Raw genomic sequence first — 22,284 nt, 5'->3', positions numbered from 1 at the left:
CAAGGTCATCTGATTTATCTCCTCTGCAATGAACAGACTCACACAGCTCCATCAGGTTGCTCATAGCCTGGTCCAGCCTGGTCTTGAATGTCTGCAGGGACAGGGCTTCCACCACATCTCTGGTCAACCTGTTTCAATGCCTCACCAACCTACCTGTACAAGACTTCTTTTCTTATATCCTACATCTCCCTTCTTTCAGTCTGAAACCTAACCCTAATCCTATCACCACAAACCCTGCTAAAGTCTGTCCCCTTCTTTCTCGTTTCCCCCCTTTACATACAGAAAGGCTATTATCAGGTCACCTCACAGCCTTCTCTTCTCCAGGCTGAACAGCCCCAGCCATCTCAGCCCCCCTCAATCCCTCAATTCCCTCAATCCCTCAATCAAGCAAACCTGTGCCAAGCAAGAACAAGAACTGGATTTCCCACTCCTTTTGCTGACCTGCAGGCAAATGCTCCTAATTCTGCAGAATATCATTGAACACCTGCAACAGAAAAAAAAGCACAAAACCCCATCTCTTATGGGGTATATACATCTCCTATAGCTGCAAGAAGCACCAAAAAGTGATGAGGACTGATACCTTCAATATCCCTTCATGAACGAGGCCAGACAGCATGCAGCATCTTGCATGGGCATCCAAAGTGATGTGAGCTGATGACAGGGGGGTACGGTCTTGAGAGACTGTAATAATCCTCTGACATCCACAATCAGCATGAGGAGCAAATAAACCAACCACAAGTCATTCCTGAAGAAAGCACAAGGCTGCACAAACACAGAGAAGCAGACATATATAACGGCCTTTTTATTCATAACACCTTTTATTCCAACTGCAGTTACCTTTAAAGTTCAGTTCAGGCAGCGATTGAGGGGAAAAGAAATAAAACAAATAGTCCCTGTGTGCACAAACAATGCAGCTTTGAATAATACACGATAAGTTTATTTCATATTAACATGAACAGTAAAAAGTGGACATGTGACGGGGTATTATTTCAGTTCCTTTTCTTTATTCCTCTATTGTGTCCTTTTTGCCAGTCTCTTGTCCCTCAAACTGTGGATACTTGGCTTCCACGTCAGCCCAAGTTAGATAACCGTTCGCCAGGTCACGAATTATGGCAGGAAGTTCAGAGACCTGTAGACAAATCACAAACACAAATGGAACATGAACCTATCAGAATCTATTTGTTCTGCTGGATATTTGGGGAATGTGGGTAATTCAAAAAGAAAAAAACACAGCAGCTGCATTAGCTAATAGGACGACTTAAATCACAGACTGTGTCATCTCAGCAGACTGCTCAGTTTCTCAGGGTAACACATGAGGAGAAAGAAATTGTCACTGTTGTGGGCCACAGCAAGATTAATCCCTCCTAACTCTATGTTACAGCTTTGTAAGGGAAAGAAAACAATACACATATCCAGAAGATGCTGTAAGCCAAGGATTTGCCAGGCCACAATTTGCTCTACGACCAGAACAAATGGAGTTGCTGGTTGCCTTGTCATTGCTCCTCACTGTGCACTGGCAATATTGGGAAGAGTCAGCTACAGAAACCAGAAAATTGGCAGAAAATTGGTGATGACAGTGCTATGTGACAGCAAGGGTTATGCAGGGGATACAGAGGCAGAGGGGTGCTCTGAGGAGCTCACTAGGCCTGTTACACTGATCTGAGCTGGAAGAGCTCAGCCTGGGAGCTCAGCACTGCCTCCTGCTGCTATAGGAGCCAAACTCTGCCTGGCTCCTACCAAGAACGCAGAAGGGGCACAGAAGACGTTTTGCTCACAGGCAATGAGACTGCTATAAGGAGATTTGCCATTGCAGTCTCTGCATTTCAACCATCTTAGCAGAGTTTGCTTAAGGCAGGCATGCCTTTAGGGCAATATTTCACCAGCTTGACTGCTGCTGAAAAGACCAGCGGGAAGCAAGCTTTGAAGAACTGTGCTTGAACTGGGCTCTGTCAGCCAGGATGCAGCAGGCACAATTCTTTTGCCTTTGGTGCTTTTGGATTCAGAAGTGCCCTGAAAACCAAGCCAGGGTTTTCAGAAAAAAAGCAAGCTAAAAAGCAGTGTAATCAGGCTGAAGCACAGCTTTCTAAGAACACCAACGCTGCATCCTAGGAAAATGAAAGCCTCTCCTGACTTCAGAAGCAAGGCCAGCATTTTCTGTTTGAATCTCTTCCTTGTGAGAACTGGCGACAACTCCCTTGCAGACCAGAGATACTGGTGGATCAGAAACATCTCCCTTCCCCTGTAAGAAACCAATCTGGCTGCAGCAAAACCCATCTGCCTGCCCTTTACCTCAGCTCGGATCTGGCGCATCGAGTCGCGGTCTCTCAGCGTGGCGGTGTGAGGCGTTCGGTTTACGGTGTCGAAGTCAATTGTGATCCCAAAGGCCACGCCAACCTCATCAGTCCTGGCGTAGCGTCGGCCGATGGAGCCGGAGGAATCATCCACCTTGTGAGAAATGCCATTCCTGGTGAGTGCTTCAGCTGCAACAAGCAGAGAAGGTGGAAATAAATCACCAGGACTCGTTGCATACTCAGCAAGCAACATGTCTGTAGCAGAGGCTCCCTACACCCTCACGGCACTACCTGAAATGAGGCACTGTGTGTCCCCAGTCTCAAGCAATACCACAGGTCCTCATTTTGATTTGGACAGGACAATCAATGTTCCAGTCCCTGCCAAGACTCCAAGTTCAAACCCACTCCACAAGTACACTGCTGCTCACGCTGCACCACTCAACCCTCACCCAAAGTGCAATACCAACAGGAAGGTCACTGACTCCAAGCTGTCATTGCAGTCCCACAGCTTTGCTTTAACACAAGAATGAGCCAGCCTAACGTGTGTGCAGGGGCAGGCTTGGCATGGGGAGGCAAGGTCCAGAGCAAAGTCTGATGCAGACAGCAGAAACCACACTGCCTGATAGGTAGCCTGTGTTTCTATCCTTCATGTATTTACTTTTAGACAGTACAAATGGAAATTTTGACAGAAAACAAAGTAATTGGGCTTATGCACTGTAAACCAACACAGGGAAAGCCAAAGAGTCAACTATTTTTGAGGCTAGTCTGAAAAGACTCATAGATGTTCAAAGCTAATAAAAAGCTTTAGTTTAATGGCTTTCCCTTTGCACGTGTGAGACCTACATGAACCCAATGCTACTTTTTCCTCTCCAGCACCAAGGAATAAAACTCTCTCCCCAGTGCACATCACCACTGGGCCCACAGTGCTGTTTTTCACTTACATAATTCCTTGACAAAAGGCATGAATTCCTGATTCTGGCTGAGAGGAAGAACGGAGCACTTGAATGGTGCTACAACAGCTGGGAAGCTGAAGAACTAAGGGGAGAAAAAAGAAAAAGCACAAATAAATACAAGTTTAACAGTTAGAGTAGGTTCTTAAGAGGAGAGAATAAGCTCTGAGTGAGCTTAGGGGCAGGGGGATTCTGAGTAGCTGTCTTTTTGTAAGCCATTAGCATTCAGGGTTTCAGCACTAACACCTCACACTGCTAGAGAAAGACTGACTTCCTCCAGCTGTCCTCCACTCCCCCCTTCCCTCCTAACAGCTAATGTTACCTCTCATCCAAAGAGAAATCTACCAGAATCCTCTCTGGAGGAAGTGATTCTCATCTGAATTATAGGAAAATGAAGGGTAAGAGGATTCTCTCCAGGAGATTTCATCTTCTGTACAGTCTAATGGGAAGAGTTCTCACAGCATCCATCTCAATCTGTTTAATTCCCATAGAAACTTAGCATGCACAGGGAATATATGCAGCTCAAAGGTTTTCATAATCCTCCTTAGGCACCCCTAGAAACAAGAAAGAGCCAAAAGAACCAAAAAGTCCCTTCCTGGCTCTTACAGTCAACAGGCCCTTAAAGGGAGGAATGCAGACACAACATAATTACAGAGAGCAGCCCAGGCTCTTCAGAAAGCAAGTTGCAACTTAAAAGGGAGAGAAGTCACAGTCCAATATCCTAGATGTCATGAGCAGTTTTTCTGACTGAAAGTCAGCTGTGTCCCAATTCTGAACTCCTGAATCTTGTTTCTGCACACACATCAGAGCACATCAGAGACACAAAGGAATGCAGTTATTCTGGGGTGCCCAAAATTACAGGTTGCATCTCAGGAAGGAGTGAGGAAACGGCCAGTCTATTGTCTATGTTGCTGCAGAGAAGTGTGATTCAAGGAAAAGCAGCAAAAAAGAGGAAATAAAATACTGAAGAGGTGTTTTCTCTAAGTGATGGGACCCTGCCAGCCAAGTTTGAAGCAAGAAAGAATTTCCTTCCCTCTTGCCAGCAATATGCTAAGAGCCTCATACACACAACCCAAGTGCTCCCAGTGCACGTGTATAAATGACACCTACACTGGCAAAACCAAGAATTCAACAGCCTGCTTGGGTTTTCCTCATCTCCACTGTGTATTAATGCAGCCTTGTTTTAGCCCTTCCCCTGCATGGTAGGGAGAGGTGAATGCCTGCAGGTGTTTTTAGGCTGAGGCCCAAACACAGGAAAGCTCACCGTTCTCTGCTCGTCTCCTTCCCGAATGCGGAATGTGTGCTCAAATACTGTGTACATGATTCTCCCGATACCAAATGAGGGTTCAATTACATTTGGGACGATTTCTTCCACTGGAACACAAAAATAAAATGGACATCACCATTAAAGAATTTATTCCCCCCCCAAAAAAGTGTTCACTGAAGCTGCCTTTCTGCTCTGAAGTTCTGATTACACGTAGTGGAGCACATGGAAAAAAGAAAGGTTAAACATTCCCGCTCTAAATACACACAGCTGGAGAAAAAATCTGGACTTGATTCACATATAGAATGCATTTAGGCTGTAAATAACAAGTCTGCTTCCCTTCCCTGGCCCTAAGAATGAACAGCACAGCACAACGCACATCCATGCGGATGAAAACTTTCGCACTCCGAGGGGCAAAGTCTTCTCCAAACTGTTTACTGGGAGATGTCCTCACACAGTGCCAGGGAACATGCTAACAATTAAACAGCCTGAGTGATGGCAGGGTAGTACTCCAGCCCTGGTCCACTTCAGCTTCACCTACCAACACCACTTCAGTATCCAGCAGGCTGAGCAGAGAAGCATGGAGTTTCAGACCCAGCTCAAATTCCAATAAAGATTTCCTCTGCATTCCTGAGTTTTTCAGCTGCCTGCTGCATTGCTGTTCTACTCCCTATTCTCCAATGTGTCCATGGGACAACAGGGGAGAAAGGACGAAGATCAACTATTTAATGCTTGCAAAAATTCTCAGGAGACATGATGTACTACTTCATGATACATCTGTAATTCTCTCCAGCCTTTGCCACACATCACTTAGAGAGGCTTCTTCCCCCTACTCTCCCAAGTAAGGAGGGAGTTCAGCAGGCAACTTCTCTGAAGTTACAATGAGGTAAGACTTGGCACAGCATCAGCACTTGCAGACTGAAAGGCACCTTAACATCTCAGTGGCCCAGCTGCAAGACCAAATACAGCTTGTAGGTGCTACGAGCTCTGCTCTTTCCTAGGAGCACATATCACGCTCCCAACCAAAGGCAAGGTGAGCCATTAGTTACACTACAAACTGGGGAAACACCTCCCTCAGACCCCAGCAATGCCAAAGACTTCCCAAATGCCCTCAGGTGAGGTGCTTACAGAGCTGGCTAGAAAGACAAGACTTGTTTGGGGAAATAAATCCACATATATTTTGTTAATTCACCTTCTAACCCCATTTCCCATATCAAAGCCCTGTGGAGATGCAGCCTGATCAAAACAGGTATGATTTTCAGCTGCCAGAGGATATGACTGGACTCATCGTGAGCCTGGTCAGCTTGGTGAGCTGGCAGGTGCCAGAAGACTTCTGGCTGCAGGCAACAGAGTGAAAACTGGAGCTGTAAGCAGAGAACTGTGCCCACAGCCCCAACACCTGACTGCCACAACCCATCTGTTACACTTGAAATGGACTTGGAGATTGAGGCTCCCAAAGTTGGTGCACCCTCCCCAGCTCCTCCATCACTACAGCAATTGGTTCCAACACCCCCTTACAAACCCCTAAATATGCAGATAAAGCAGCAGGAATATAATATACAGCATGAAGTCTATGAAACAGGTTACTGAACAGGACCAGACAACAGGCCTGTGGGTGAAATCCCACTGCTGAGTGAAGCTTTCCCAGCTGCTTTAAACAAATTTCAAGAGAATAACATTTGAGGTTTTTCCTGTGCCATGGAACAAACACCACCAGGACCCTGCAACTGATCAGCTCCACATTCAAAGCATATCCTGATCTGCCTCTTACATCTGTTGATCAAACTACAAAACATTTACCATGTAACGTTTTCTGAAATCTCTTCACAGTAACCATGTCCTTTGTTAATGTAAAAGTTTTCCCTTCGGTTTCAACAGTAAATTCCCTGCAAAGGAAAAAAAAAAAGTCATTCAAGAGCTACAGCAAGAACTAAACAGGTTATATTTCCATAATTGCATCACTTTACTTTGAGAGGAAGACCATAGAAGCCAGAGCAAATCCCAGAGATTGAAGAAACGTGTGGCATCACCATTCAAATAAATTCAAGTTAATAACAAAAATTACAACATAGAAATTAAAAGCAACCATTTCTATAATCACAGTGAACTTAGTTGTGGTTAAGAGCCTGAGGCAAACTCAATTAGGAAATGGAAGCATCTCAGAATGAAGAATAAACACCAAAGGAAAAAAAACAAAGGCACAAAAAAAACAGGCACTTGCTGCAGACTGTACATCCTGTCGAATGCATACTTATAAAAAGTTATGCCTTTTTTCTTATTTTACCCTTCACATACACAGCTGCTGGCCTGCTTCAGTCCATTTGACAACTGTTGAGATCTCTTATATTTTAAATTCCTTGTGTGCATGAGGAATGCACGCAGACAGGTTGAGGAAAGATACACAAATTGGTGCCTCGATGCATAAAAGACCATAGCAAGTGCTAGTGTATCACTAAATGCTGGGGAACACCAGCTCTGTTCTTCCTTTAACTAAATCTTTAGTCCCATTTCTCTCAGAACTGTTTGATTTGTTTGATTTTAAAACTATCTGCCAGCCCTGCTCAGTTCTGAAATCACAGTAGGGAAGATGGTGAACACCCATTTCACTGAGCTGTGCCTCTTTATGGGTTAACTCCATTGCAATCAGAAGCTCATTCCCATATAAATAAACAGATATTTGAATACCAGGAATACAAAACTGTGTGCATACATCAGATATACACTGATGGATGACCCACAGTGACGTGGTGGAAGGAACAGCACTAAAACATTTCAAGTGACCTAGCTAGCCTATTGTCACGAGAAAGCTGGCTTCAGGAGGCTCCAATTCATCAAACAGCAATTTGGGAACCCACATCAGAAGTGTCAGAGAAGGGTAGGACACACACACACACACACACACACAGCCAGCTCACCCTTTGTCGTTCAGCAGCTGCTCCATCTCAGTGACGTAGCACTCATCACACATGGAAAGGTATTCCATCACCACCTTCGCGTCCTTCTTGTAAGCTTTGCCAATGGCTCCCTTGTTTGCCTCAAACTGAACAATGTTGACTGTTTTGTATGATGTAGTTAAGGAAAAAAGCCAAGCAGAACAGTAAATCCCCTTCTGCCCACAAGTGACATCACCCACACACTCAATTCTTTGCAGGTTATTTCCCAAAGCTCTGCTGACCCCTAACTGTTAAATCTGCTCCCTGATAAATTAACAGATTTAACTTTAAGAAGAGTTGCATATTCTCTAGGACGCCCCACTGTCAAATTTTACAAGAGAATCTGGTTTATTCTGAAAGGATATAGGTTCTTTGAGAAGCTTCTCAGCTATAAGAGGAACTTTGGTGGCACGAGCATGGCAGGAGAGGTCATAGCAGGAACGATCAGCGCAGCCTACAATCTCAATCCAACCCTGAAAAAACAGAAGTGAAAGCTTTCACTAACACACTTCTCTGTCCACTTAACTGTCAAATTTATGTTTGTTTTCCCTTAAGCCCTCCTTTCTCCCATGACTGCTTTTTTCTACATAGTTAGCTCTATTACAACAAGCAGCCATCGCTCACTAGTTGCTCCTTCATTAGAATGGTTCCGTTTGTTTCCAGAGGAAATGATCAGTTATCTAAGCAGTGTCTGTGTTCAAGGCCAGGTTTTCCTCATGACTTGGCAGAGCACAGTGCTGTGCTAACAGCTCGGGGCTGGGGCCAGAGTATACAGTCCTTCCACTCAGACACTACAGGCACACGAAGACATGACCCCCAGTTTGGCTATTCTGACAGAGGCTGTGCATGGGGTCCACTCACATAATGGTCACTGCAGTGTCACAGACTAACCCCACAGACCTCAGCAGAATCCTTTCCATCTTTCAGCTCTTTATTAGAATAAAAGCACTTGGAGTTTTCTAGGCACCTTCCAAAAATCTGCACATATTGTAAACTCTTTGGAAAGGCTAACTGAAAAACATACACTTCACCAGATATGAAGAAGCAAATATTGAGATAAATTCTTCTCTTCCAAAGTCAGAAACATAGGTGATGTGCTTTAGAAGAGATGAATTATTTCACTGCCCATTATAGATACTGTTTAATTACTATTCAAGTGATACACTTTGGCTTACACTTACTGAAAGATCCAAAGACTTTCCAAAAGAATTTAAAGTGAATTTAAGCCTGCTCCCTAACTGCTCACTGCTGGTTCACCTACAACAACAAAAATATGGCATTCTTCAAAATCCAATTGACAAGATAAAAGAAAAACAAAGCACTCAAAGAGGCCTGAACTGAAGAGCTCTTGGTGACTCAACTGGAAGGTAAGTGCTCTTTGGAAATCTTTCACTCAGCCCCAGCTGGCTGAGCTGGCAGGTATAAACTAATTTCTCACGCCTTGCAAGTGGGAAAGGAAGGAACATTTCTAGCAGGAAGGAATCAATCCTGGAGTAACGCCTCCATGGAAACAAATCCTTGGCCACCACTCTTACAGGGGGTTGCATTTTTTTTTGGAAAGCACCAGGACTTGGTTTCACCTCATTGCAGAATGAAATTCAATCGGTACAAAATCCACAGGTGACTTCAGTCTCCAGCAAAGGAGTCTGAAGAATGGACCTACAAATGAGCACAAACAGCTCAGAGGCATGAAAGGAGCTGGCTTATTCCCTGAAGTCCTTTGTGACTCAGATTATACTGTGCTAACTGTGTGAATAACATGGGGCTGGACAGAAACAGACTTTCCACCTTCCTACAGCAACAACAGAACTAACAGGCAGAATTTGCTGTTTCAATCTTTCACTTACATACGATGTTTTGGACTCTGCATCCCAGCAGTCACAGGCATAGTGAGCCATCTCATTCTCCATGTGCTGTCGGAAGCGCAGCTTGTCAGGGGATACACCAACCTTTGTAAGGAAGAGGTAGATTCTACCAATGAAGTAACCAAGAACGGAGTTATTGATCACGCCCTGAAAGAATCCAAAGCAGGAAGAAAAGAAAAAACAAAAACAACACACACAGATGTTAACTCCCAGGGAAGTAAAGCCAGGATTTACCATAACGTGGTAAGAATGTTACAGACAGAAGTTCTTGTAGCTGCCTGGGACAAAGTACTACAAACTGTCTGAAACTCACTATTACATCTCTTCAAATTCAACTAATAATACTGCCAGGAGCTCCATCTGATGGAAAACATTGATTTGTTATCACTCTAGGACTCATTATTAATTCTCCATGACGATCACCTACTTGAAGAGACCTCACTATACTCACTGGTGTTACAACACTGCACGTGAATTCCAGTCAGGGTTCAGGGCTCCACAACAGCTCTTCTCTACAGTTTACAGTCTCAATACAAAAGGCTTTTTTGTGGTTTAGGGCTTTTGTTTTATAAGCCCATTCATTGATTGTTTGCATGTGTGGAGAACAATGCAGTGAAGCCCCAACACGCAAGCCAAATACCACTGGGGGTCAGCAACTGAGTATTAGATTCCCAGTCACTGTTGATCTTTTGGCAAATATTAGCACTCCTTACTGCTTCACTCCAAATAGCTAAGGGATAGATCCCACTATCCTAGCACTACCTGCAGCCTTTTATCACCGTTAGCCCATCCCTGGAGATGTTCTAGCCCCTTGGATGGAGGCTTTGAGCAACGTGATACAGGTGGAAGTTATCCCTGCCCACTGCAAGGGGTTGCAACTGGATGGTCTTTAAGGTCCCCTGCAACCCAAGCTGTTCAATGACTCTACGTGAGTCCATGATCAGATCTGATTCACACTGATGCACCTGAGAGATCCGAGCCTTAAATCTGGGAGCAAACCCCAACTGGCATCAACACACAGTTTGTAATTCAGCCTCCAGAGCACTAGTCTTAAGAGCAGGCTCTACATGCTCACAGAAGGAATGTTACCTGTTGAACAGCATCTCCCAGCCGCATTAAATGGGCAGACTGCCCGCTGAGCTGGGCCTTGGAAGAATACAGGAGGATGTTGAGATCTGCCACACTCTGAAACTTGGGATGATTTTTCTCACTGGGATCCACAAAGTGCTCAATTTCTGCCATGGTGAATTCCCTAATGGAGACATCAACCATTTACATTAAGTATTTGGTACTTCTGCCACAACCCTCCTAATAAATGACTCTGTTTTTGCGCCTCACAAGAAAGTCAGGGGTTTAAAAATAAAAATAAATTCATAGCCAAGGCAATTGAAAGACTGGAACCAGCCTGGACATTGGCTTTCCTTTAATCCCCAAATTCCCAATAAAACATCCCACAATGTCATTTAGAAATATCTAGTCCACGTTTATCACCACTGTGATTCAAACCAAAGAACACCACCTTTGGAAATCCTTCCCAAAACTGTCTGCAGTTCTTTCAGACTATTGCATAGGGTCAATGAAAAGTAATCCACTGTCTAGTTCAGCAACCTTAACTCATGTGAGAGGTGCCTATAGGAGCCAGGTTAGGTGATGATGTCTTGAAAATAATTATACTGCTACATTCAGCAATGGTGTACAACCTATTCTGTTTGAGGAACTTGCCTTTAATACACCTATGCTCACACACTGATTCTTAGCCTTCTTGACTGAAATCACACTGAATTAGCTTGGTTTTTTTTTTTTAAGGTTTTTGCTAACAACAACCTCTGTGTAATCATTAACTTTAAATCACAAGCATCAGAGTGCAATACCCTAGGATAGCATAATAACCTCCTATAAACGTGGCTCCTATAAACGTGCCACAAGCATGTGATTTATACCTGACTGAAAATGTATTTCCATGACAGAAGTTGCTCATTCCCAGATGTGCAGGAGAGAACAGGAGGTCTGAGAAAATTCTAAAGCACTCCCTTAGTGCTAATGATGCCACTGCCTGTCAATGACATTCAGTGACATTCAGAGATCATATTAATCAGTTACTGAGTTTACAACACACGCTGCCTGTGTGTACAGCAGAATCCCACTAACAGTACATCAAAGTTCTCATTCCCAATTAGATAGAGGAGACATCTGCTCAGAATAATTCAGTTAAGATGCAGTGATTACCCTTAAAGAAGTGCAGTAATCACTTTCACCCTGAGATAGAAAGCTTCAAAAATAATTCTCAGGAATAATCCTGAGCTCTCCCTGCTGGACTGATGCTGGGACACAAAGACAGGTCTTGAGTCAGGTAATCTCCTCACTTCCTCTCTGTAATAAGCTTCAGAATTGCAGAATCTGCAGAATTGAGACTAGCAAACACTGCTGCAAGGTCAATCACATTTTGATTCCAGATTTCAGTCTGAAAATAAACAGTGTGATATGATTAAACTAAACTGTACATCCTGTAAAGAACACAACTACTTTTAATATGATTTCTTTACGGTGACCACTAAGTTTTTGTGATAAAACTGAGTTTAATCGAGGTGTTTCTAATGGAACAGCTATTTCACAGATCCTAGACAGAACTCTATTGTTAAAACCTCAGGTGAACGGGTTCTTTGCCCAGGAACCCTAAGACTCACTAGGCACATTATCAGGAACCTTCTGAAGTGAAAGCCACAGTACAAACAATGAAACAAAAGGGAGGTGCCACCCACTCCAAGGCACCCTGCTGCTGGAAGAGGAAATCTGCAGTACCTCACTCTGATAAGGCCGGATCGGGGCGAGATCTCATTTCTGAAGGAGTTTCCAATCTGAGCAGCAGCAAAAGGGAGCTTGCCTTGGTTGAACTCGAGAAGACGTTTGAAGTTGAGGAATATTCCCTGTGCTGTTTCTGGCCTCAGATAGCTGAAAGGAGAAAATCAGGGAGACAAATGTGTGGGGAAAGTAGTTAGAAAAATAACAATGGTTAATAGAAACCTTGACACAAAACACTGAAGCAATAGGCTGTGAGGAAACCAAGTGGCCAGTACAGCCATAGAGGTCAGACGGACTGCACCCCCCCTGCCAGCCCTACATGAGCCTAGGCTGTGCCAGACTGCTTACAAATGTGGATTTGGCAGGCAAACCATGAATGCACCTCTGCTATTTCCCAAACTGAAGAGGTTTTAGGGTAAAGGCCCTTTGAATCCCAACAGTAATGTGAGACATTCCCACAGAGAACATCTCATACATAGACTACTTCATGTAGTCATGGAAAGCGTGACATCTATCACGAAACCTATCTCAGGGCAACCCTAACTACAGCATTCTCCACTTTTCAACAGGAATTTCAGTTTTGCAGCTGGTTCCCAACTGAAGACAAAAGCCTCTGCATTATCACACTGAGTACAAATATCTAGTAGATGATGTTACCAATGAACCACTCCATTAAGTAAATTTATCCTGTCAGAAGTCCACACTGCAACAGCTTCTCTATAGCCAAGAGATCACTGTCAAATGGGGACCCAACATTAACTGACTTCTTGGAAATGACAGTGCCAACCAGCAAGGGCACAGCTGTGATCCATACAGCCTGGCTGCTTCCAGTACTTCTGTGACTTTGCAGCAGCTCCTTCTTCTTTTTGCCAAGAGGAATGATAAACTGCCATAGAAGGCTGGGACTCAAAGACAGGGGAAGGTTACTCAAGAGAAAACTGCATACTTCAGTCCTGCTGTGACCTCAATGTTAATTCCACATCATCTATGAAGAAGAGTGAGCAGCATGAGATTAGTACCAACCCAGGCATGTTTCCTCCGGGCCCAATGGAGGTCTTGAACATCAGATTGAAAGAAACAGGAGGGGAAAGGTCATTCCCAGTGATAGGTGACTTCACGTTGTAGTTCACAAAGAGATCTGCAAGCTCTTGCTGGCCATAGTTGTCCAACTAATATCAAAACATAAGAGAATTATTTTAATTAGTAAATAAGATAATAGATAATGACACATATAATAGATAATTATATCCCCTTTACCTGCTACTGAGCATGATCCACAGCTCTGAAGCACATGCCTAGAATAGTCAAGCAAGCTGAAGTCTGAACCAATGAAAGAAGTATACCCTGGACATCTGCAAACCCATTTTAGCAATGTCAGTCCACAACTCAGATACATAGAAATGGAGGTATTATGCATGTGAGTGGGTGCAAATCAGAAGAAAAGTCACTGGGACTGCATCACCACCCACCAGTAGCTGAAACTATTCAGATGAAGCTAGAACATTGGGAACAGCATGTTGGGAAGGAAAAAAAATACAGCAGCAAGGGAGAAGAAAGCTGAAACTTCTGCAGTGCTTTCCCTGCATTCATTTCCTTACTTCTCTTACTTCATGTACTACAGAAGCCTCAAAATAGGAGAAAAAGAAAGAGTTTATTAATAGAGGGATTCCTCCAACGGATTGCAAAGGTTCAAAGCTGCAGTGTGAAAGAGCTAAGGGCTGCTGTTCAGTGATGCAGCGCACAAGAAAGGGTTGCTCCTTCTTGAAGGAAACATCTGCTCTCAAAGCATTTACCCTAGAAGTCGTCAGAACAAACATCAAAAAAATAAACACCCAAAGAAACAAGAACTAAAGGCAAATGCCTGCACAGCTACTCAGGAATGTCAGACTGGAGCAACAACTCTTCTCACCAGACAAAAAAAATAAAAGATAGGAAAATCTTTGCAGGGTAGTGGGAGAAGAGAAACAAATCTGAAGTGCTTCAAAGTCAAAGCAAATTTAAAACATCCCAATTCAGTGCTAAGTGGTTCTGCACCCTGCCAAAACTCATCTGACTGCTCTTTTGCATCACAGTCCCGCAGTGAGGTTTTGACAAAGGCAAAGGGGGACTCAGAAGAAACAGGCTTTTTACAGCAGGTGGAATGCAGCAAAGCAGACAACCTCCAAGGATAGAGCTTCAGCCCTACCAATACAGCATTCAAAAGACAGCCACAACAGCAGTAACTATCCAAACAAAAAAAGGAGATGGAATTAGCCAGGAAGTTTCCAGTATTTCGGAACACAGACAAACCTACATGCATCTCTGAGGTGCAGAGTTTTATGCATCCTTAGGGAAACACAACAGATTACTTCTGTGCACTGCAGTTCCCTTAGGCACACACATCCCTGAAGCATTCATCTCCTCCTCATGCAGGCACCTACCTGTGTCAGAACATTTTCCATTTCTGCCTTTTTCTCTGCTGTGCACTTCTTGTCAGACATAAGCTTTTGCAGGTGAGCTGTGAGCAAGAAAATCCCACATTGAGTTTATATTGCAACCCTACAACTGACCCCAAGCTAAAGGCAGACAAATCAGGAGGATCCTCCAGCATAAGTACACATCCACCACCAGTTGACTTGCTGGGGTCTATCAGGCTAATTCCACTCCTGTCAGGGCAATGATGATCTACAGCTGAGGATCTACACTAGAGAAAACAGGGCCTTCTCTTATTTCTTTCTGATACTCATTTCTATAAACCCAAGCCCCTTCCTCCTTATTCTCATTCTATGAAGATCTGAAATTCAAACTAATGCCTGATGCCAAAGCAGCAAAGCTGATTTTATCCAATGCAATAAGATGCACACGCTGACTTGGTACAGTAGGGTTAGACTGTGCTCCTCTTTATAAGCAGAGCATTCTCCCTGAAACACAAAAGTAGACAAAATGAAGTCAAGAATTCCCAATCTCATTTGAGAAAAGTATTTTGGCTGTGTTTGCTGGAGATCCTGCATTTCCTTTAAAACACAAACACAACATTTAGACAGAGAACTCTGATAAGGAAAAGCAAGTAATGATTAATGATCTATGATCACAATTGTGAAAGACCAGATACACCAACTGGCTTTCCTTGAGAAAGACATCTTTCCTATGCTTGTACCACTACAAGAAATGCCCAAACTCGCTGGCCTTGTAAGAAAAACAAACCTTTTAAGAGATGATCAGCACGAAAACATTCTCCATTTTTCACATCTTTCACCATAAAGTCAGCAAACTTGTCTACATGGCCAGAAGTCCTAGAACAGATGATACAGAAAAGGAACATGTAAGCTGCTAGTGGACAGCCCTGGGTACGGTGCGACATTTGTGTGCGACCCACAGAAAGCAATGCTCTTGACTCAGCTCAGAATCATTCCAAAAGCACCTGACATATTTAGCAACCTGCTGGCAATCCTAGCAGAAAGACACAGAGGTGAAATGGTCTAGATTCTTACTCTTCAGGATTGTCCCTACACCCAGGCATGGATAAAAAGAGGGCTTCCAATTCCTGGGCTACAGAAAAGTTATCTGCATTCAGAGCTCAGTTAATGCACTGCATGCTGCCACCCCTCCACCAAGGGAAGGATGGCAAAACAATTGGGCCACTGCTCTAAACCATGACTTCAGCATCCCAGTTTTGGGCAGGCCATTTAAATCCTTTTTCTTGTCTTCTTGACCTGTTAGAAGAAGGGATAATGACAATTTTATACCTAATGGGACAGCCAGGAGACATTAAGACATGATTCTTACATAGTTCAGTCACACTGCTCTCCCACATTTATGTAACAACAGCTTCTCACCCCGATCTGTGCACTGGTCTGTAATTATTTGGCATTACAAAAGGATGTGGAATTGGGTGACCCAGCCTCAAGATCCCTATGGGTAATTTTACAGCAGACTGTAAAAAGCAACCATGACCAGAAATGACATGCTGTAGAAAGAAAGATTCATATTTACTTCAAAACTGGCTCTGGTGTGAGCATGGTACAGTCTATCTCCAGGATTTGCTCCTCCTGTATAAAGTGCTGTCTCCATGCCTGGATGATGTTGTTCTTCAAAGCACATCCAACAGGCCCAAAGTCATACAGGCCACTGACACCTGCAAAGAAGAAAAGGGGACAAGTGTGTTAGGTGCAAGATGGTACGAACTTACAATATCTGGAGGGAAACTCTTCCATTCTCAGCATTCCCACCAGCAAGTTTAATCCTGAGGTAATTTGCTGAGCATGAACTGTTCTGTGCTAGCAGAATAAGGAATATGGCTCATTGCAGAGCACTTTTACATGGAGAACCACGATGGAAGTGAACTGCCAAGCACTTGGAGGGAATACTCTACACTATTCAGCACAGTTCAGCTGCAGATTGCACCAGGGCATCAGATAATGACAGATGAAACAGCTGTTGGTATGTGCAATCGACAACTCTAAGAGCTTCACTCCCCTCATCAATAGATTGTTCCCACAAAATATTATCCAACTGCAGAAGGTATCTGAATACAAAAGAGAGGAATCAAGCACGTTTCAAGGCAATAAACTACTTTAGTAGTAAGACATGTCTCTGTTCATCACCAGCTTAAGCACAAAAATAAAACCAACTAGAGGAAAATATTTATTTTACTTTCTTAGGTGGAAGAGGATTTAACCACACAGACACTGCGCTGACACTGAGCTGCCTCAAATCAGCTATGTGAAGAGGTTTAACAGCCACAGTAGTTCACTTGCCTAATAAAGTTCATTATAGTAACATGTTCTAAAGTTCAAGTTAGTTTTGGGCATTATCTTGCAAAAAAAAATAAAATCAGATAAATGGTTATGAGGAAACAAGCTGATCACTTCCCTTAAATCCTAAACACCCTCCCCCTCTGCAAGGCAACTGCCTTCTACTCTGTAATGCTTAAAACTTCCACTCATCTGCATTTAGGGAGAGGGAGACTTCTGGAAAAGCTAACAGACTCGAGGAGAAAGTTTACAACCAACGTGGAAACAAAAGAAACCTAAGGTTGCATTAAGAGAACACCCCAAGAGTCCAGCATTTCACACAGCTACAGAGACCAGAACATCAGCCTGAAGGAACCACAACTTAAACGTCTTTAAATCTGTACCTCCATAAATAGAAAAGGCTTGATCATAGAAAAACCTCCTTTTCAGAGTGTCTTCCATTTTAACTCTGTCCACGATGTCATCTTTGGGCTGTAAGGCCAACTCCTGTAATTCAAACAAACTGAAAACAGTTAACATTTCCCATTACTGACAGAAGGAAAAATCCTCTCCATTTACCATTATGAATCAAAAGTCTGTAAGGAACATTTTGAAGCAAAGGCACCTGCTCATTTTCCCGAGCAGGATGGCCATGCTGAGATTCAAGCACTCAGTGACAAACACTGTCACTGTCTGAAAACAGCATTTTAGATACTTGAGGTGGACTCATACAGTCTAACTTTCAGGCAGCTAAGCCTGCACCTTTCTGTACAACCAATGAAGAAACAACTGTTATGATCCTGAATCAACAGCTCAGCAACTGTTCACCTGATCTGGATGAAAGGGGGTGAAAGACCCAATGGAGGAGCATAATCATCTACAGACTTTAGAAAAGATATGGCCTGGGGACATAAAGCCAAACAATCTGTAACACTCGACTACTCTGCTCTTTTTAATCCTTCACATTCAGTTTCTGCTGTTTAAAGAGAGCAGAACTACAGAGGAACTACAGAGCTTGTAAGCTGCAGCAGCAGCTGCTAAAGCAAACAAGCATTCACACTACTGCCTTCTGCAGAAGTTGTAAGCAACTGAGGTGCATTGCTGAAAACACTGTCAAGAGAAAACACCTATATGTAGGTGCTGCATTCCCAAGGAGTGTTTACAAGGCCACTCTTGCACTGACAGGGATACAGCCCACACAAATTGTGTAACTGCCAAACACACCTCTATGCTGCATCCTACAGGCTGTTCTCCACCAAAAGGTGGGGCTCAAAGGGCCACTGAGTTTCCTATCCTAACTCACCATTCTCTGTGTCAGGTTCCTCATGGCTGAGGAACAGAGTTGTGCTTTTATATGTTTACTGATCTAGAGACAAAATGAACTTGAAGTTCTATTGTTTCATCTGCAGAAAGACTTTTCAGGGCATAAGCATATTTAAGAAGGGGGCACAATTTCATGGCATCCTGCTCTCAAAGGATGAAGAAAGCCCTAAGTTATGTGACATCACCAAAAAACTGTTTAAACTGTAGTAAAGGATATGATTTCTAAGCAAGTATGTTGAACATCAGTTTGGGAATTCAAATGCCACACGAGGAGTGTGGAAAGGAAACTCAATGAACAGTGTTTCCTCTCACTGTGCACAGAAAAGATCTAAATAGTCAATGAGGGCTGGTGACACACACACACCTAACTTCAACTTCGACCATTAACAACAAACTCATTCACTCACATATTGAGGTTTGATGCTCACAGGCAACAAATGAAACTGTCACTGGTCAGAAAGATCCACCTATGTCAGCTATTTCAGAAGTGAATGCTCTAGCAGGCTATGATTGTTCTGTCAGCATCAGTGCTGTAAAAATGTATTAAGCAGAGATTCCAGGGCTTTTCTGACAGAAATGCAGAACTCACATTTAACTTCCAGACTCACCTTTGCTTCTAGGACCCTCTTCCGAGCTTTGAGCTCTGCTACAGCTCTGTCTATATCCACCTGGGGAGCTTTCTCTTCCTTCAGCTTCCTTACCAGTTCTCCCTAGAAGGTGACAAAAGAGAAGATTGTGATCCTTTCTTCAAACACCACTGACAAGAACTCCAGGTATTTCAGCTCTCCTGGCAACCCAAAGGGAAGGTTTGTGCTGCCTCCTCACTCCCCACTTCAGTCTCAAAAGGTCTGCTTCAACTGTTTCAAACGCACTGGAGAGCTCACAAAACTGGGCATCCTTAGCCAAATCAACGCTGCCTCCTCCTCCCCACAACCCTGTTAAATCTTAGCATGCAAATACACTCCTCCATGCACCACTGTACAAATACGTCCACAAATCCTAATTTCTGTCTTTGAGGATGCACAAACTTGATCCTCAGGTGCTCAGTGTAGGCTCTGGGCTCTCTCTTACTAATAAGGCTTCCCTACTTTCTACCCCTTTTGTTTTTCTTCTAAGTTTATGAGCACTTCAGACTCTTCCTCTGCTAAACCTGGTCAAAACTGGCCAATAAGCACACAGCTTTTTAGAATAACATCTCACAGAACACAGAATTAATTAAGAGTCTTCCTTTCCAGACACACTTCTTCAGTCAAAACCAAAGTCTATGCTGAATTACTGAGGACAAAGAAAAAGCATCAGGAGGAAAAAGCACAGAGACATCAGTACCTGAAGTATCAGTATCTGAAGGAGCATCTTCTAAGATGCTCCAAGTTGAGCACTTTCCTCATGCCTTGCACATCTCCATTACAAAAAAAAAAAAAGAGTAAAAAAAATCACACTTCCACAATACCAGCTTTTTTCATTAGTTAATGCCACAGGCACTGATCACCCAAAGAGAAGAGAATGCGCAACTATCATTCAGAAATCAGATTTAAGAAAGTTCAAGTGCTTCAAAGAGCAGGAAGATTAAAGACTGATGTTATTAATAGAACCATAAAATCACTGGGGTTGGGAAAGTCCTTAAAGATTATCAAGTCCACAACCACAAGCTAACCATGTTACCCTAACAGCCCTCTGCTAAATCATGCCCCTGAGCATAGAAGCACAGAAGCAGGAAGACTCTAAAGAAAGCATTAAAGTTAACAAACATATGACAGATAAATAAGAAAGCTGCTGGGCTCCTTTAGCCCTGTCAGCTAAAAGAACATAAGAAAGCTGCAGTTTCTTTCCTGTTAACTACTTCTATCAAAATGTGAAAGTTTCACTCACTGCCATTCCTGGGTAACGTGGCAGAGGGAGGGATCTGAATTTTTTTTTCCCCTTTAAAGTAATAAGTTCAACCTGCCTTTGTCGAGCTGAGGGGTCGGCAGTGGTAAAAACATCAAGGCAGCAGCAAGGCAGCTACTGCTGACTCAACAGAGCTATCACTCCGTTCAATGCAGAGCATCTAGAAGCAGCAGAGAGCAACTCTTTGTCCTGATGTCTGAGTAAGAGAGTATTCAGACATATGCAAGGGGAAAGAAAAAAAAAAACAGCACCACTGAAGCAAGCAATTATGTTTGCTGACAGAACTCGATCTAATTAAAGCTACGAGCCTGAGCCCAGCCCAGAGGAGGAGTGCACAGCAGCATTCGATGTGGCAAATTTTTCTGCAGCTTTGTCCCATAGACCAATAGAGCAGAGAGGGATCCACCCCTGGATCACGGCAGCTTATTGCATCAGGCGCTGCTGCAGGAAGATACGCTGCTCACTTCCCTCTCCATAGGCTGTGAGTCCCTGAGGCTTAATTAAGCCGCTCCTCCACTCCTCTGAGGGCTGGCAGACAGGGTCTGCTGCACCATCATGTTCCAGCTACCCCAATCCTTCTTTCGCTATGCACAAACATCTCAGTGAATCACTACTGTAAGCCATTAGCGACAATAGTCCTGGTCCAAGCTAGGCATGTTTACCCCCACATCTCTCCTTGGCACCGCAAGGCGCTCTGCTCCAATCCCACCGGCAGACAATGAGGGGACATCGATGCTAAACAGCCCCAATGGCAGCATCCACACATTGGAGGGCTCCAGGGGTCACTGTTTTATTGACAAGGAGTTCCCTACCAAGGCATTATGCTGCACAGTGATTCATAACAAGAACTCACTGAAGCGCTGGTATAATTAGAAGGCCGTAAATCCATTTAATGGGGAAACACGTGCAGAAATCTCCCAGCATATGGGACACACACGTAGATACGTGAGCAGCTAAGCATAAAGACAGTGGATTCAGATGCTGATGGAGAACCCACATGCAGTATTGCTAGAGCAGGGAGGAAGGGGAAATTCCTTGTGTGCAGGCTGTACAGCCACTCACACTGCAAGGGCACCAAGGTTCAGCTATGAAATGAAAAGCAAATCCTTCTTGGGTGATGATGGAGCTAAAGGTAACAAAGATCATAGAATCAACACAGAATCATGGAATGGCCTGGGTTGAAAAGGACCACAGTGCTCAACTTGGGCTGTATGCAGGGTTGCCAACCAGCAGACCAGGCTGCCCAGAGCCACATCCAGCCCGGCCGTGGATGCCTGCAGAGATGGGGCATCCACAACCTCCTTGTTAATAAAGACGCCTGTTAATAACACCCATACGAAACAGATACCAGAATGCTCAAACGAGTGACTTCTTATCGGGCGAGCACGCAGTGATAAAGGACACGACTGACCTCCAACACAACCTCAGCTCGAACGGGAAGTCATCCCGCGACCCTTAACGGAGAGGCAAAGCTCCGCAGTGCTGGGGCACGGCACGCAGCCCGGCAAACCCTGCTCGGAGGCCCAGAGACACAACGGGACCGCACGGTGCCGCTCCCAGACGGAGGCTCGCGCCCAGCTCTGCCCTCCGCCCGTCCCTCGCAGCGGATCGCCGCTCACGTTCTGTTACCTGATGCCGCACCGCCTGCCGCAGCGGCGCGAGCAGCGCCTCGGCTTGCGGGCCGTCCATGAGGGTCGCGGCCGGGAGAGGAGCGGAAGGCGGAGCGGACTGGCGGCAGAGCGGGCCGGCGAGGCGGCTGAGGAGGCGCAGTAGGGCGGGCAGAGAGCTACGGGGCGGCAGCAGCGGCATGGAGAGGCGCGGCGAGCCGCCCTGCCCCCCCCCCGCATGATGAAATCCCCGCGCTGCGTAAAGCCGGCCCCCGCCTCCACGACGCACTTTCCGCACGGGCGGCGGCCGTCACCGCCGCCACCACCACCAACGCGGCGGCAGATTCGGCACGGCGCCGCGCCAGCCGCCAGGGGGCGCCTTAACACACAGGTAAGGCGTATGGACGCTCGCAAAGCGCGCATGCGCGCACGCAGCAGAGAGGGGCCATAGTTGGGGGCGTGTTGCGATTGCGCTCTGCGGAGCGCGGGGAAGCGCGGAATGGCAGCGGGGGGAGGAAGGTGTGGAGGTCGGCCGTTGTGCGGGGCTCAGCATAACGGCAGCCCTGGGCAACACTGAGGGAAGGGGGATTGATCTCGGGTTGAGTATAAAGCACATAAGTCGCTCCGGAAGTAATGCCTCCTATTTATTTCTA

At 44.7% G+C, this 22,284-nt stretch overlaps 1 protein-coding gene across 1 annotated transcript; it reads right to left on the bottom strand.

Annotated features, from left to right (window-relative positions):
- Nucleotides 1–915: 915 nt before the first annotated feature.
- On the bottom strand, nucleotides 916–21,815 carry GARS1 (glycyl-tRNA synthetase 1). Its single transcript, XM_042889109.1, has 17 exons — nucleotides 21,654–21,815; nucleotides 18,746–18,847; nucleotides 17,219–17,321; nucleotides 16,075–16,216; nucleotides 15,286–15,374; nucleotides 14,523–14,599; nucleotides 13,126–13,271; nucleotides 12,103–12,252; nucleotides 10,393–10,555; nucleotides 9,286–9,450; nucleotides 7,804–7,911; nucleotides 7,421–7,566; nucleotides 6,306–6,391; nucleotides 4,506–4,615; nucleotides 3,233–3,326; nucleotides 2,290–2,480; nucleotides 916–1,129 (listed from the first exon to the last, which is right to left on the bottom strand). The coding sequence occupies exons 1-17, from the start codon at nucleotides 21,711–21,713 to the stop codon at nucleotides 1,004–1,006; spliced, it is 2,058 nt and encodes a 685-aa protein (XP_042745043.1). The 5' UTR covers nucleotides 21,714–21,815; the 3' UTR covers nucleotides 916–1,003.
- Nucleotides 21,816–22,284: the final 469 nt, after the last annotated feature.

This window comes from Lagopus leucura, unplaced genomic scaffold (assembly GCF_019238085.1).
Source record: "Lagopus leucura isolate 7727_CA_CO unplaced genomic scaffold, USGS_WTPT01 Super-Scaffold_100157, whole genome shotgun sequence".
NCBI lineage: Eukaryota > Metazoa > Chordata > Aves > Galliformes > Phasianidae > Lagopus > Lagopus leucura.
This window is presented reverse-complemented; position numbering and strand designations above follow the sequence as displayed.